The 13,989-nt window shown below is 31.7% G+C and overlaps 1 protein-coding gene across 1 annotated transcript in view; it reads right to left on the bottom strand.

Annotated features, from left to right (window-relative positions):
• Positions 1 to 969: 969 nt before the first annotated feature.
• Positions 970 to 13,989, bottom strand: part of LOC114328657 (uncharacterized) — a 669,257-nt gene continuing 656,237 nt past the window's right edge. The window contains exon 6 of the mRNA XM_050659768.1: positions 970 to 1,863. Within this exon, the coding sequence (XP_050515725.1) occupies positions 1,733 to 1,863 (131 nt within the window). The 3' untranslated portion in view covers positions 970 to 1,732. The remainder of the gene's footprint in view (positions 1,864 to 13,989) is intronic.

Here is a 13,989-nt window from a genome sequence, read left to right as displayed (position 1 = left end):
TTGAACAAAACTCATAAATATTGGCAATATCAGTTTAAAGTACAAGTCTGGCTAATTGGCTCTGTGAAAGCCATTTTTCAGAAAAGGAAATCATTTTAAAGTCATCTAATTTAAAATGTATTATGTCTGAATTCTCAAAGTGATCAGATTAAATTATTAGAAGAAGATTTTACCCAGCAGCAAAAACAAAATTTGTTTAATTTAATTTAATGCTTGGTAGTTTTGATAACTAGCCGTGTACCTACTGTATTTTGCTTCTTCAATCTGTTTATAAAGTATTTATTATAGCATAATATATTTGATTTTACCTGATATATGCATTTATAATTTATTACAAATAAGTATGAGTTCTTACGAAAAACACCAGAAGAGATTAAAAAAAATTGATAGAAGAGGTGATGACGGACAGTGAGGAACTTGCCTATGATGAGTCCGAAGCTGAAGACTCAGACCATAAGAGAGTACAAAGAGCAGTAGATTACCTTACATTGGAAATAATGAGGTAACGTTCATCAGTTCCTAAGACTATAAGAACCAGCGCACATAACTAGCTGTTTAGGGATCTTGTCATCTGGCATTCTCTGTACATGACCGTACCATATTAGGTGTTTTGTTTTAATGTCATCAATAATAATTGTATGTGCGACTTCCATTATTTCACGTATTCTCTCATTTGGTATCCGATCACTTCTTGATTTGCCTGCTGCTCTTCTCCAGAAGAGTATGTGTATGATTATATTGTAACTGATTACAAGAATATGAATATGTAACTATTGATGAAATGCTATCAGGATTTAGAGACATATATGGCTTTTGTCAATACAGTCGGAAAAATGAAAGAATACCCATGAACGATCAAATCAATCACTTATTTTGTATTTGCTATATTTTCCTATAAATAATAAACGTGTGTTATAGAAAAAGGTAGCAAATACAAAATAAGTGATTGATGCGATTGTTCATGGGTATTCTTTCATTTTTCCGACTGTATATACCATCAAAATCAAATAAAAACTGGATAAAAATATAAACTGTATCTGATATAATATACCCATTTTATACAAGCTGAACGGCAGTGTATCTAAGACAGCAGCCACAAGGACCATTCAAGATTTGAACACAATTTTCAAACTAAATTGGTCGGTAAGAAACAAATAGAAGTTTTAAAAATTTTAACATTACTTTTAGCTATGGAAAATGAGATCTCTTGTAAGCTTGTAAGTTGTTGCCCTTAAACTAATAACATATTAGTTATTTTATTGTTTTTAAATATAGAATAATTAAAAAAATATATACAAAAGCAAAAACTCAGGCTTAAATCTTTTTAGTGATTTACCTTTAATTTGAGTTTCCTTTTTTACTAAACTGAGTTTATAATTATTGTTCATGATAACAGAAAATAAACCTGGAAAGGCTTTCAATTTTTTTCTCTTGCTTTATTAGAAACTCAATTGAATGAAATAATCAAAATTGAAATTCTGTAAGTACACTCAAATAACTCAATTTCGCAATACAATTAACAATCACATAACGCAAAAGCAGAAAATAATCACCACACTTTCGTTGAAAGTAACCGTTAAAACAGTTTCCGCCGCTTGGGACGTTAGCCACAAGCCCGATCGAACGTCAGCACCTTCAGCTACGTCGAAAAGATTCTCATAGAAAATAGAAATAAAACGTTAATTGTCTCCTAATGTTCGTCCTTTTCGAGGTTCGAGCAGGCGGCGATCCTTCACATCAAAGACGTCGCTAGCAGTGATAATGAAAATAATGAAAAATTCAGGCAGGTCCTCCACGAAGTGGCGTTTGGAGTGACGTTGGAAATGGCTTCGCCGACGGGGCCTTCTGTTAGTTCAATGTCGACTGAAACATTGCGAAATGGTTAATTCATTGCCTTTGAAAAAGGTGACAAAAGAAATAAAGATTTTGTGTTAAGTGAGTTTTAAATTGAAAACTACATCTTTAAAGACATTGCAATCAATAGAGTAAAGGATAAAAATTTGTAATATTGCATGGATAAATTTCTGTAAAAAATTTCTACTTTCATAAAACCATAAAACCCATGTTGCTTACATAAAACCATAAAACCGAGCAATTTCCAAAATCCCGGGTATAAAGCATTCAAAAGATGTAAAAAAAAATAAAATAAAACTCACCGAAAACTTGTACCCATGAAATCCCGGTTAGCAAACATTCAAAAGCTACCGAATAGAAATTTCGAAAAATTTCCCTCCTGATAGGCGAGGGAAACGAGACTACAAAACTCTTGTGTTTTGTAGTTTTAAGGTTTACAGTATCGAATTACAAGCCAGCGTAGCTAGATGCCGCCTTGGTTGGCTTAGGGTTTTGGATGGCAATCATAGATCGCCACCTCCAGCTATAAGAAACCTACGCCGCCGAGCCAAACCCAAGAAGGAGGCCTCCTCTACAGGCCTCCGCAAGCAAAAAGAGTGTTTCTGAGAGGACTGCATTGTACTTCCTACTGACGAAGAACTCCACTGATCCTCACTTTCTCCCCTCCCACGTCAAGACTGCAACAGCCCAAATAAAGCCTTGGCCTCCTCCAAACCATGCCTCCAAGATTCCCTTCCGTTAGATTTGTAGTGAAAAATTATCTTGTTAGTATTCGATCAGTCTTGTCGACGCATTTCTGGTTTAGAGTTTTAACTTTCGCGTATTTTATATAGTTATTGTTTGTCTAGCTTACAATTTAAAATGTACACCTTTTGCAAACGCTTATTATTAACTTTATTAATACTAAAGAGAACATCCTTGGTTCATGTACCAATTATTAGTGACATTTAAACTGTAGCAGTGTGGTGTGTCGCGGATTAGTGTAAATTGGACATTAAATTGGCGAATTAAATATAAAAACTTTACGCTCAAACTCTTACTCAAACTCAAACTTTAAATTGCTTATTACTCTCTAAATCGTACTAAGATCGCCATCCTAATTTGTTGTTCATCCTCCTATATCTTTGTTGAACAAATCTTCCATTTATTTCTACCATTTTTGATCATGGTCTTCAAGCCGATGGTGAACCATGATTTCTGCAAGTATCTTCTGCCTATTTTGTTGTATAAGGATGACTTATTTATTATTATGAAGTTAACCGATAAATAATGTGTTAATTAAAAGCATAGCAACAGTAAATCGTGATTTATTTGATAAAATTTAACTGTAAGTTGACAATGGGCATAATTTCATATGCAGATTAAACAAGTGAAAATATTCTTCTTTTGATCTAATAATCTTAAAAGGGTCATTGTCTGTTTGCATTCCCAACATCATCCAAATATCTGGTTCTCCTTTTCTTTCGATTCCCAGTTTGTTTTCATTTCATAATTTTGATAGTTGCTCTTGGGTCTTCTATCCTAGGGAAATATCCCAGCCATATATTTCTCATAAATAACTTCTTCAGTAAGGTTTCTTTTTTTCATTGCTGCTTTTATTTTTTGTCACATTCCCTGTAACCTATGTCATCTTTTCCTCCTATTGTTTTTCATTTGCAAGTTCTCAGCGGCATTCTTGTCTCATCTATTCTTCACATATGGCCTTACCAGAGTAATTTTCATTTTTCTTTTCGTCATTTCGTGTCTCTTTCACATTCATTCGTTTTCTAATTGGTTTATTTATTACTTTGTCCATTAGTGTTAATCTGCAGATACTACCTTCAAAGACAATAATTAAATCCACCTGTTTATATACAACGTCTTTGTTGAACCATCAAAAATGTCTAATTAGATTTCGGAAATTATTTTCTGTTTCTGCAGGGTCAAATATTTTCAATGAATAAAACGAACTAATTCTTTAAAACCTTTTTTTTGCTGTTTGATAAATCAGTTGATTAGGAAGTAGTAGTGTAACGTTTGATGAAAATATGAAACACATCTAACTCACCGTGAAAAGTTATACCTAATAAAAATGTCAGTAAAAATTCATAACTCACTCTCAAGCCTCTGAAACTGTTTTCACCCTGTATATTATTAAACAATGAATGCAGCCCCATTTTAATGATCATTTATTTGTTATTCTGTTCAGACGGAGTAAGAATATGTACCTCATGACTCACCCTGTATTTTTAAACAAAACTAACAAATTTCAAAACAATAAATTCGATTTATTTCTCTTGGTACATGCAGTTTTACGGTTGTTTCTCATAAATTTCATTGCAGACACTATGTAATGTCGAAAGTTTAGTATTGCTGCCATATATACGGATATAAAAATTTATATTTTTAAATTTAAGCGGAAGTTCAGACACAATTCTAACTTTAAAGTGAACTCGTTTAAGATAGTGTACACACAAGTGTTCAATTGTTATTATAACAGTGTGACATGTTTTTGAATTTGTACCCTTTGAATGGAGACTATGGAATGAAGACCGTGATGCTTGCAGAGTTGTCAGCCATTAGATTAACACAAAAATGCCACAGATGACACCCACAAAAAAAAGAATGTGTGTGTACTTTGTACGCACGTAAGAAGTTATACTTCTATTATATGATTTCTTAAAAATAAATATACTTTAAACAGTTTGTTTTAATTTTTTTTTAAACACCAAACTAATTTTGTGCTTACCGCTTTCAAAAAAATAAAAAAAAAGTATAGGATTGCTCCGGATTCGAACTCACGACCTCTCGATCTCTGGCCGAATTAGTCGAGGCATTGAAGCACAAAAAAAGGCCTTACTCTCGATTTTTGGCGCAGTAAGACGGATTTTAATGCAGTTTGGTGCGTTGGATTCGTGAGAATGTCAGGAAATTTTGTGAACTATTGTAATGAATAAGAAATCTGAAATTGCATTTGTGCATAAGAAAAATTCATTTCAAAAGTGCATTTTGAAATAGGCAATTATTATAAATTTGCAACCCGGTAAATAGTTGGCAACATCCCGATTAATTATTTTAATTATATTTAATTATTTTTAATCATTTATAAGTCCATATAATAATAGTCTAAGGTGTCAATAACCATTAATAATAAAAAAAATATTTTCGTACGTGGGAATTGAACCAAGTACTAACGGGTCCGTAGCTAAATACACATACCGCTAATCTACGAAGACACTTGCTAGACAACGGTGATATTAGGTATAAACAAAACAAATTGGTAAGTAAAAATTGTAAAGAAAATTCATACATACTTAAATGTATTATAAAATTAATATATTCCTAAATTTTAGAAGAAACATTCGTAAATAGGTATTATTAATATCTATTAATGTTACTAAATGAAATATAAATATTTTGACGTTTCACAATTTGACAATTCACTTTTAACTGCAGTGCCTTAAAATTTTTAAAGCACCGGTGCTTTAAAGTAGCATTTCTAACGCTCCTATGGAGTGCTATAAATTGCATTTTTAACACGTTTGTAGAAAAATATATTTAAAAACACTAATATATTCTTTCAACACCTTTTCTGGACTGATAAATACATAAATTAAAACATTTAGTAACGAACTCCATACTGCCTGTGTGCGCAGATTACTAAAATTTCACCCTCAATGAAATCGCGCTTAACGAAATATAACTTCAAAAAGGCAGTATAACTATTAACTAACCTTTGTTGTTTCTCTTCCCACAAATTTTAACACGCAACAACCATACATTACATAACCAAACCGTCAACCGTCCACACCACAGCTGTGCTACAGCTGCCATATTGGATAATTTTTGACATTGGATAATGTCATTTGAACATCCAATCAGAACAAAGTTATAATGCGCATGCACCGGGATCATAGGTTTTAACATATAAAAATTCACCCTCATATCGCCCGTAAAGAAGTATAACTTCAAAAATGTTTAAAAATGTCCATGATGCCAATTTAAAAAAGTGCATCTGGCAACCAAGTGGAACCCAGTGGAACCCCGGTAAGTTGGATCAATCAAGACCGCGGCCTGATCCGGGTTATCGAAAATCCATGTTATCCGGAGAATATGGTAAAAATTAATAAAATGTGGGTATATTTAACCGTATTTTATTTATTATAATTGAATAATTTTATTGATGAATCCAAAGTAATAATAGTACATAGTACATCCCATCTTTTAATACTTGCACTAAAAAAACATATAATCTCTTAATTATATCGTAAAAAACAACTCATGTACCTACAACAAGCTGTTGTACGCCTGAATATACACCACTCATAACGATTGTCCCATCATACCCCTTTCCTCTACAGTTGTGTACCGAAAGGTGCTTTGACTTTATAAATTTTAAAATTTTATTTACAAGACATTTGCAATTTGGTGTAACATGCGAATAAATCCCAAAAAACTTTCAACAACTTCTTACTCGAGCGTTATGGGGATTTATTGGGTTGTGAAGATTAGGTCCTAAAACCAAAAAGTAAAGATTTGCATTTAAGTGGGGACCTAATTTTTTAATTTAATTTTCCATTTCCAACAATCGTTTTTTCCGATTGAATGTCTCGAATAAGAGTTACTTATTTTTACGTAAGGAATCCAAAATCTGCAATAAGAAATGGGGCTCCTATTTAATATTTTAAAGTAACCCCATCCCACCTTGGCGGGGGGTCATGTTTGGCGTCATTCGACAGATTTTTCAAAAATATTGAATACGTATATTTTGCAGTTTTTCGATGTGATGTTTATTTCGCGAAATATCGCGTGATTCCTATTTTAAATTTACCCCCCACCCCTCTACTTCTCACGTCGAGTTTGGTATCACTCGATAGATTTTTTAAAACATATTGAAAACGTATTTTTTAGTTTTCCGATATGACGTTTATTTCTCGAAATATTTTCTTGCGAAACTTTGTGGCTCACCCATTTCCTTACGTCCCGCTCAAACCGTCAGATTTTTGAAATATACACTATTCTGCATGTACTTAAGTTACCTTATCTTAATCTGGCGATTTAGAGTTTTTCTAAGGATATAATTTTTTTTCGGGCCCCCCTTAGCGAACTCCCCTTTATTAAGATCTAATATATGGAAGTGGTACATTTACAGGGAACAAGGTTTCTCCCCATGTCATACTCTGACGCGCTCGAGTAACTGCAAAAATCCCCGCTGGGCTCCCCTACCATGAGCTGATCATGTTTTGAAATATCTTGAGTGGTATCAAGTTTGAGTGGTATCAGTTTCTTGAGCTAGCAAATTTATAACTTCGTTTTGTATTTGGGGGCTCAAATAATTTGTTTTAAGTTATTGTTTTTATCGATTAATTTAGCTAAACCAGGATCATATTTAGCTAGTAAAAGAACCACCGACAAAAAAATTACCTTTTTGGGATTCACTTTCATCTAAACTTCCAATATGTCCACTAAACGCTAAATTGCACCCGGAAAGAGTAAGAGTTACGTCAATTAATTACTACCTGCTTCATTACTACCTTCCAAATTCCCTATTTTAATGCTTATTAGGGAAATATATTTTGATCTCCTTCAAAAAAAGTAGAAGTATTAAGCTTGACGGTTTTAAGGGGCCCCTCCTAACGTCGGGGCCCCCCGCATTGCGCGCCCTGCGGACCTATCAGCTACGCCACTGCCTTCAAAGAGACAAGTGTTCATTAAGATTTTAACTGTCTCCTAAGTAGCCTATAGGGTTTACCATTAGAAAAACCTATATAAATATTTTTTCGAAAATAAGTAGAAGAAGAAAATTTATTAGTCTTAGATTCAATACTGTTTTTCGTAATACCAACATAAATCTATATATCAAGTTTCAAAGCTCTACAGTTTTTTCTTCAAAAGTTATTGATAAAAAAATAATATAAAGCATGAAAATAAGAAGAAGACGAGAATTTATTAATCTCAGATTCAGTATTGTTTTTCGTAATACCAACACAAATCTATATACCAAGTTTCAAAATTCTACAGTTTTTCTTTCAAAAGTTACTGATAAAAAAATAATATATAGCAGGAAAATAAGGCGAAGAAGAAAATTGATTATTCTCAGATTCAGTACTGTTTTTCGTAGTACCAATACAAATCTACACAAGTTTCAAAACTCTACAGTTTTTCCTTCAAATGTTATTGATAAAAAAATAATAAAAAGCATGAAAATAATAAGAAGAACATTTAGAATAATAAAGAAGAACAACATTTAGACAAATAATAAGAAGAAGAACATCTCAGATTCAGTACTCTTTTTCGTAATACTAATACAAATCTATAAGAAGTTTCAAAACTCTACAGTTTTTCCTTCAAAAGTTAGTGATAAAAAAATAATATATCGCATGAAAATAAGACGAAGAAGAAAATTGATTAATATCATAATTCAATTCAGTACTGTTTTTCGTAATACCAATACAAATTTCAAAATACAAGTTTCAAAATTCTACAGTTTTCCCTTCAAAAGTTATTGCATAAATTCTTAAGCCCTACCCTGAATTACTTTAAATATTTGGTAAATACTTTAAAATCAATTTGTAACTGAAATTAGGTGCATATGCACTCTAACCTGTTGTGTGATAACTCACAGACCTGATTTTTTCAGCAAAAACTCCGTGTTCGGTAATATTCGCGCAGTCTCGGGTGTGCTTCAACACTGTCAAAATCTCGATCGAGGAGATATATCATGGCTATATCGATGGATAATAGATCTAATAGATCATTATTTCATTATCATTGTTCATTGTTCTTGTGTAAGCGTCACGTCATGCATTGTTCTTAACAAAATCGCCAAAAGTAAGTGTTTTATATTGAAATCAATCTAAAAAGACATTGAATTTGTAGTGTATACATTTATTTTACATGTTAGAGTTAATAATTCTTGTGTATATTGTGTAATTTTTGTTTATTTAACAGATTTCGTTTTGTTCTAGTGCCGGCGTCATTTTTGTGAGGAAAATGGTGGAAATAGATTTATGGATATTAGCAGAAAAACTGATCCTACTATGGTAAGTTTTATAAATAATGATTTTAGTTATTTATTGTACTATTAGATGAGGCCTATAGAATCAAAACCTGCTAGATCCATGTTTTGAAATTTTTAAGGGGGCTTAAACATTAAAAATGTAAATTTTCCAAAAAGTATCCGGCATTTCTCAATCAAATAAGCATCAATAAATATCATAAAATGGCACTCTAATTTGTCATTTTTCTGTATGCCCCTTACATCTTCAGAAATTTGTGTTTTTAGTTTGGATTTAGCAGAACGAAAAATTTAGGACTTAACAGGTTTTGATTCTGATGGGCTCAGATAATGTATGTATAATACACTCACTGGCATAAAATTCCGCCCCTTAAAAGTTTTGATTCAGTTTGAAAATTTATATAACTTTATTATTTTTATTCCGATTTTCAAGATTCTTGCATCAGCTTATAGATACATGTATTGATATCGTTTGTTATTATTCCGGCGACAATTTTTTTTTGCTTAGATGGCATTATACGGGGGTGAATAGAAGCGTTGTATTTTCTCCTAACTTTAAAAAATTCTGTGGAAAAATTAAAGGGCTGCTTTTCTTTCATACTCTTTTCCTATTATCTCGGAGGCATCCCTAGTTTTTTTAATTATCCGGATATCTCTTTTCTTGTAAAATCTTTTATTAAATAAAAACACTACTTCGAAGGTTTATTTAATTAAGAATATGAAACGCAAAATTAAAAACAAAACAATTCAATAGCGGGTATGTCTCCCTCTCTTGCTCGCAGTCTGTTTGGCATTGAATAAGATGTGTTATCTTTGTCTGGGGAATAGCCCGATATTCCTCTACAAGGGCCATAACTGTACCAACTTTTCTGGAGCCCTAGGATGACGGCGAATAGCTATTTTTAATTCATCCCATAAATGTTCGATAGGATTGAGATCTGGGATGCATGCAAGCCATTCTAGTCTTATCAATCCAACCTCCATTTAAGGTATTTATGTTTATGAGTCAATGATAGTCCAGGGCGCATCTGTTTTGAGAAGGACGTTGGGAGGTGACTCAAATTTTTTGCAGAAATTGCTTGAAAATAAATCAAATAATAATATTTGAGCTATCCTCCCGCTCAAAAAGGTCCGGAACATTGTTTAAATAATCAAAAATTGAAGAAAAAGTTCGATTTTTTTTTTAAATTTTTTTGATTATAACTTTAAAAGTATTCATTTCCGAGAAAAGTTGTACTGACATAGAAGTTGCATAATTAAATTTCCTACAATATAGAATTGGTTAAAAATTTAAAAAATAGTCACCCTAGTTGCAAAATAGCAATAATTGCGAAAAAAACATACAAAAACAAGTATTCGCATTTTACGTTTTTCAACCATTTATGCTACACTTAGCACCTTCATATTTCACCCAGAAAAACTTTATGATACAGTAAAACAATACTGTAAATTTCTTTAAGATCGGTTTAATAGATTTTGCAAAATAAATTTTGCAATCCAGCTTTCGCAAAAAAATTCATTTTTTCAAAATGTTACAGGACTGAAAATAAAGCAGATAGCAAGTTGAAATTTTTTTTGCTTATAGAAGTGCACTGTACCTTTCATTTGCAATTTTCAAAATTAAAATCGATTAATTACCACGGCGTCAGAAATTTTTTGAAATAAACAATAATTTTTGGTGCTACGCGCAGGACAGCGGTGTTCGATTCACACAAGTTGATTTCCATCAAAATTTCTTCCAATCTTTATCTAATATATTATTTTCGTACTCTATATTTTGTTGTATTTTAATATTTTAATTCCACAAAAATCAAACTTATTTTATTATTGTTTGTGAAATATTGTTTAAACAATTGCATATGTTTAAAAATAATAAACTTTTATTATTTAAGTTAAAATATATGAACAAAGAAAATTTTTGCTAATAAAAGTGTTATTTCAAAGGATAGAGTATGTGTTTTTACTTTGCAATAAACAAATTTATTTATTTATATCGAAATGTAATAAAAATTAAAATGTATCAATCATTATCAAAGGTCATTGGAATGCCCAATCAGAGCAAACTATCCGCTGTCCTGCGCGTAGCACCAATAATTAATGTTTATTTAAAAAATTCCTGACGCCGTGGTGTTAATCGATTTTAATTTTGCAAAATTGCAAATGATAGGTACAGTACACTTCTATACGCAAAAAAAATTTCAACTTGCTATCTGCTTTATTTTCAGTCCTGTAACATTTTGAAAAAATGAATTTTTCTTACGAAAGGTGGATTGAAAAATTTATTTTGCAAAATCTATTGAACCGATCTTAATAAAATTTACAGCATTATTTTACTGTATCATAGTGTTTTTCGGGGTAAAATATGAAGGTCCTAAGTGTAGCATAAATGGTTGAAAAACGTAAAATACGAATACTTGTTTTTGTATGTTTTTTTCACAATTTGCTATTTTACAATAAGAGTGACTATTTTTTAAATTTTTAACCAGTTCTATATTACAGGAAATTTAATTACGCAACTTTTATGTCAGTACAACTTTTCTCTAAAATGAATACTTTTAAAGTTATAATCAAAAAACCAAGAAAAAAATCGAATTTTTCCTTAATTTTTTGACATTTTGTTTATTTAAACAATGTTCCGGACCTTTTTGAGAGGGAGGATAACTCAAATATTATTATTTAATTTATTTTTAAGCAATTTCTGCAAAAAAATTTAGTCACCCCTCAACGTCCAAATGTACTAATATTTTTACAGATGCGCCCTGGTCTATCAGTATTTTTATTTAGAAAAAATTGTACGGCTCTTACAAGAAAATAGATATTCGAATAATTTAAAAAACAAAATCCTAGGGATGCCGGATGCATTTTTGTGCCAGTGAGTGTATACCTATTTTCAAAAAACCATGCTACCACATAGTGGTGTAGGGTGTTAATACATTATAATACAATATAAAAACAATTTAGTAAGTATTCATATTCAACTTGATCTTAAACTTAACTAACATTCTCCTATATATTTATATTATGTACACATTTAACCCATTCCTTCTCATTTCTGCCAGCATCCTTGCGCCTATCCATGTTGTTTCCCTTTTTTCGAATATTTTTCCTAAGGTTCTATCCCATGTTTGTTGTGGTCTACCTTTCTTCTTTGCGTTTTTGCCTGCCAAATTTATTTCACCGGTTTTGCATGATCCATTCTCTGAAGATGACCACACCAACTGAGTTGCCTTCTTTCTATAAATTCTTTGACTCTATCTCCAAATCTCTTATTTGAGTGTTCCGTAGTCTATCTCGTTCAGTACCTCCTCGAACTTGTCTAAGGTATTTTCTCATTCTTACTGCCTATAATTTACTATTTTGTCGTTCTTTTAGTACCCACGATTCGTAATTAAAGGTTAACACAGGCCTATGTTGACTTAAACACATGAGTTTTTGTTTTTCTTGTTACTTCCTTTTTATTTATGAATTTATTGCTCATCGCAGAGTATAGGTCCATCGTTCTTTGAATTCCATTATTAATCTCTGTTTCCTCTCTTTCTGTCTTCTAATTCTACTCCTGAGTATTGGAATGTTCGTGCTTGTTCTATATTTTCCTCTTCTATTTTTGTGTTTATCTTTATTTTGTCCCATAAACATAACTGTTGTTGTATTTTTGTATGTACTCTTCTTCTTAAATTATACCATCCATGTAAATTAGAAATAGTGTTGGACTTAATCCTCTTTCTTCTTTCAGACCCTCGTTTGTATAATATAGTCGGTTCGCTAAACTCAGACACAACTGGCTAGTGGTTTTAGTAGGGAATTTTTTTTGCCAATTTTGCCAAAATTGGCAAAATTAATAACTATTTGGTAATTAAGAACTATTTAGTAATTATTTTTTTTTTGCCAATTTTGCGAAATTGGCAAAATTATTTACTAAAATCACTATAGCCTGTTGTGTTTGAGTTTATACATACATGGTTTTGATGTTCTGATATTGTAATTATGTAAATATATTTATTTTTGAAGTCCACTAGACATAATAACTTTTAAAACACAAGCCAAAAAGTTCTGGTTTTATTCGGAAAACTGTTTCGATGAGCATTTTTTTTATAATCATTTTTATAAGATACTCTGTAATAAGATTTAAGATGTAGCCCATGCGAAAAGTAGTCCTAATTTATTTAAACAATTATTTTTTTAAACAAATTTTAAAAGTCAATTTTTTCGACCCGGATAATTTTTATTATATTTTTTGGATCATTTTAAACCAAAAAGGTCTCTTTTTTTTCTCTATTTTTCTCTGAAGCAGCTGTTTTTCGAGTTATACACAATTTAATACAGAAAAAAAACTAAAATTGACGATTTTCACGACAAAAACATAATTAAAAAATATTATTCCTGGATTCATCAAGTGACTAAATTCAAGCTTAAACCTTCTTCTATCAGTTTCAAAAACAATGTTTCAAAATGAAATAAGCCCAAAATATTTATCGGAAACTGATAGAAGAAGGTTTGAACTTGAGTTAAAGCCCTTGATCTTCTTCTTCTTCTTTTTATATAGACATGACTGCCTTTTTTCAATGTGCCTCCAGTGAGCTGTCGTTCCATCGTTTTCGTGGTCTTCCCACTGATCGTCTGTCGCTGTCCTTACTAATCTATTTGTTGTTATTCGGCTTATGTGTTCATTCCATTCGACTCTTCACCTTGCATCTCCGTCGTATATCTGTACTTCTAGCTCTGTCCCATAGTGTTTTACCATCGATTTTTCGAAGGGTTTTCATCCCGTCTTTTTCTAGCATTCTTCTTGTTCTTTCTGTGCCAGGTAGTGTTTCTGCCGAGCATGTTATTATTGGTGTGATGACTGTTTTGTAAATTCTGCCTTTCATTTCTTTTCCGATATTTTTATTTCTCCATATTGTGTCATTCAGGCAACCTGCGGCTCTGTTTGCTCTATTCACTTGATCTTAGACTTCTGTTTCGAGTTTTCCGTAGCTAGGATAGTGTGATGCCTAGATATTTTAAACTCGATCAATTGTTCTATTTTCTGACCCTCCAGCACCAATTTTTGCTGTTATAACCATGTAGGCCAGGGTAATAAGACAAAAAAATACCCAGTTCGTGACACTTCAGCAGCCAGGGTACTGAAGCGTTTTTTA

Source organism: Diabrotica virgifera, chromosome 8 (assembly GCF_917563875.1).
Source record: "Diabrotica virgifera virgifera chromosome 8, PGI_DIABVI_V3a".
NCBI classification, from domain to species: Eukaryota; Metazoa; Arthropoda; class Insecta; order Coleoptera; family Chrysomelidae; genus Diabrotica; species Diabrotica virgifera.
This window is presented reverse-complemented; position numbering and strand designations above follow the sequence as displayed.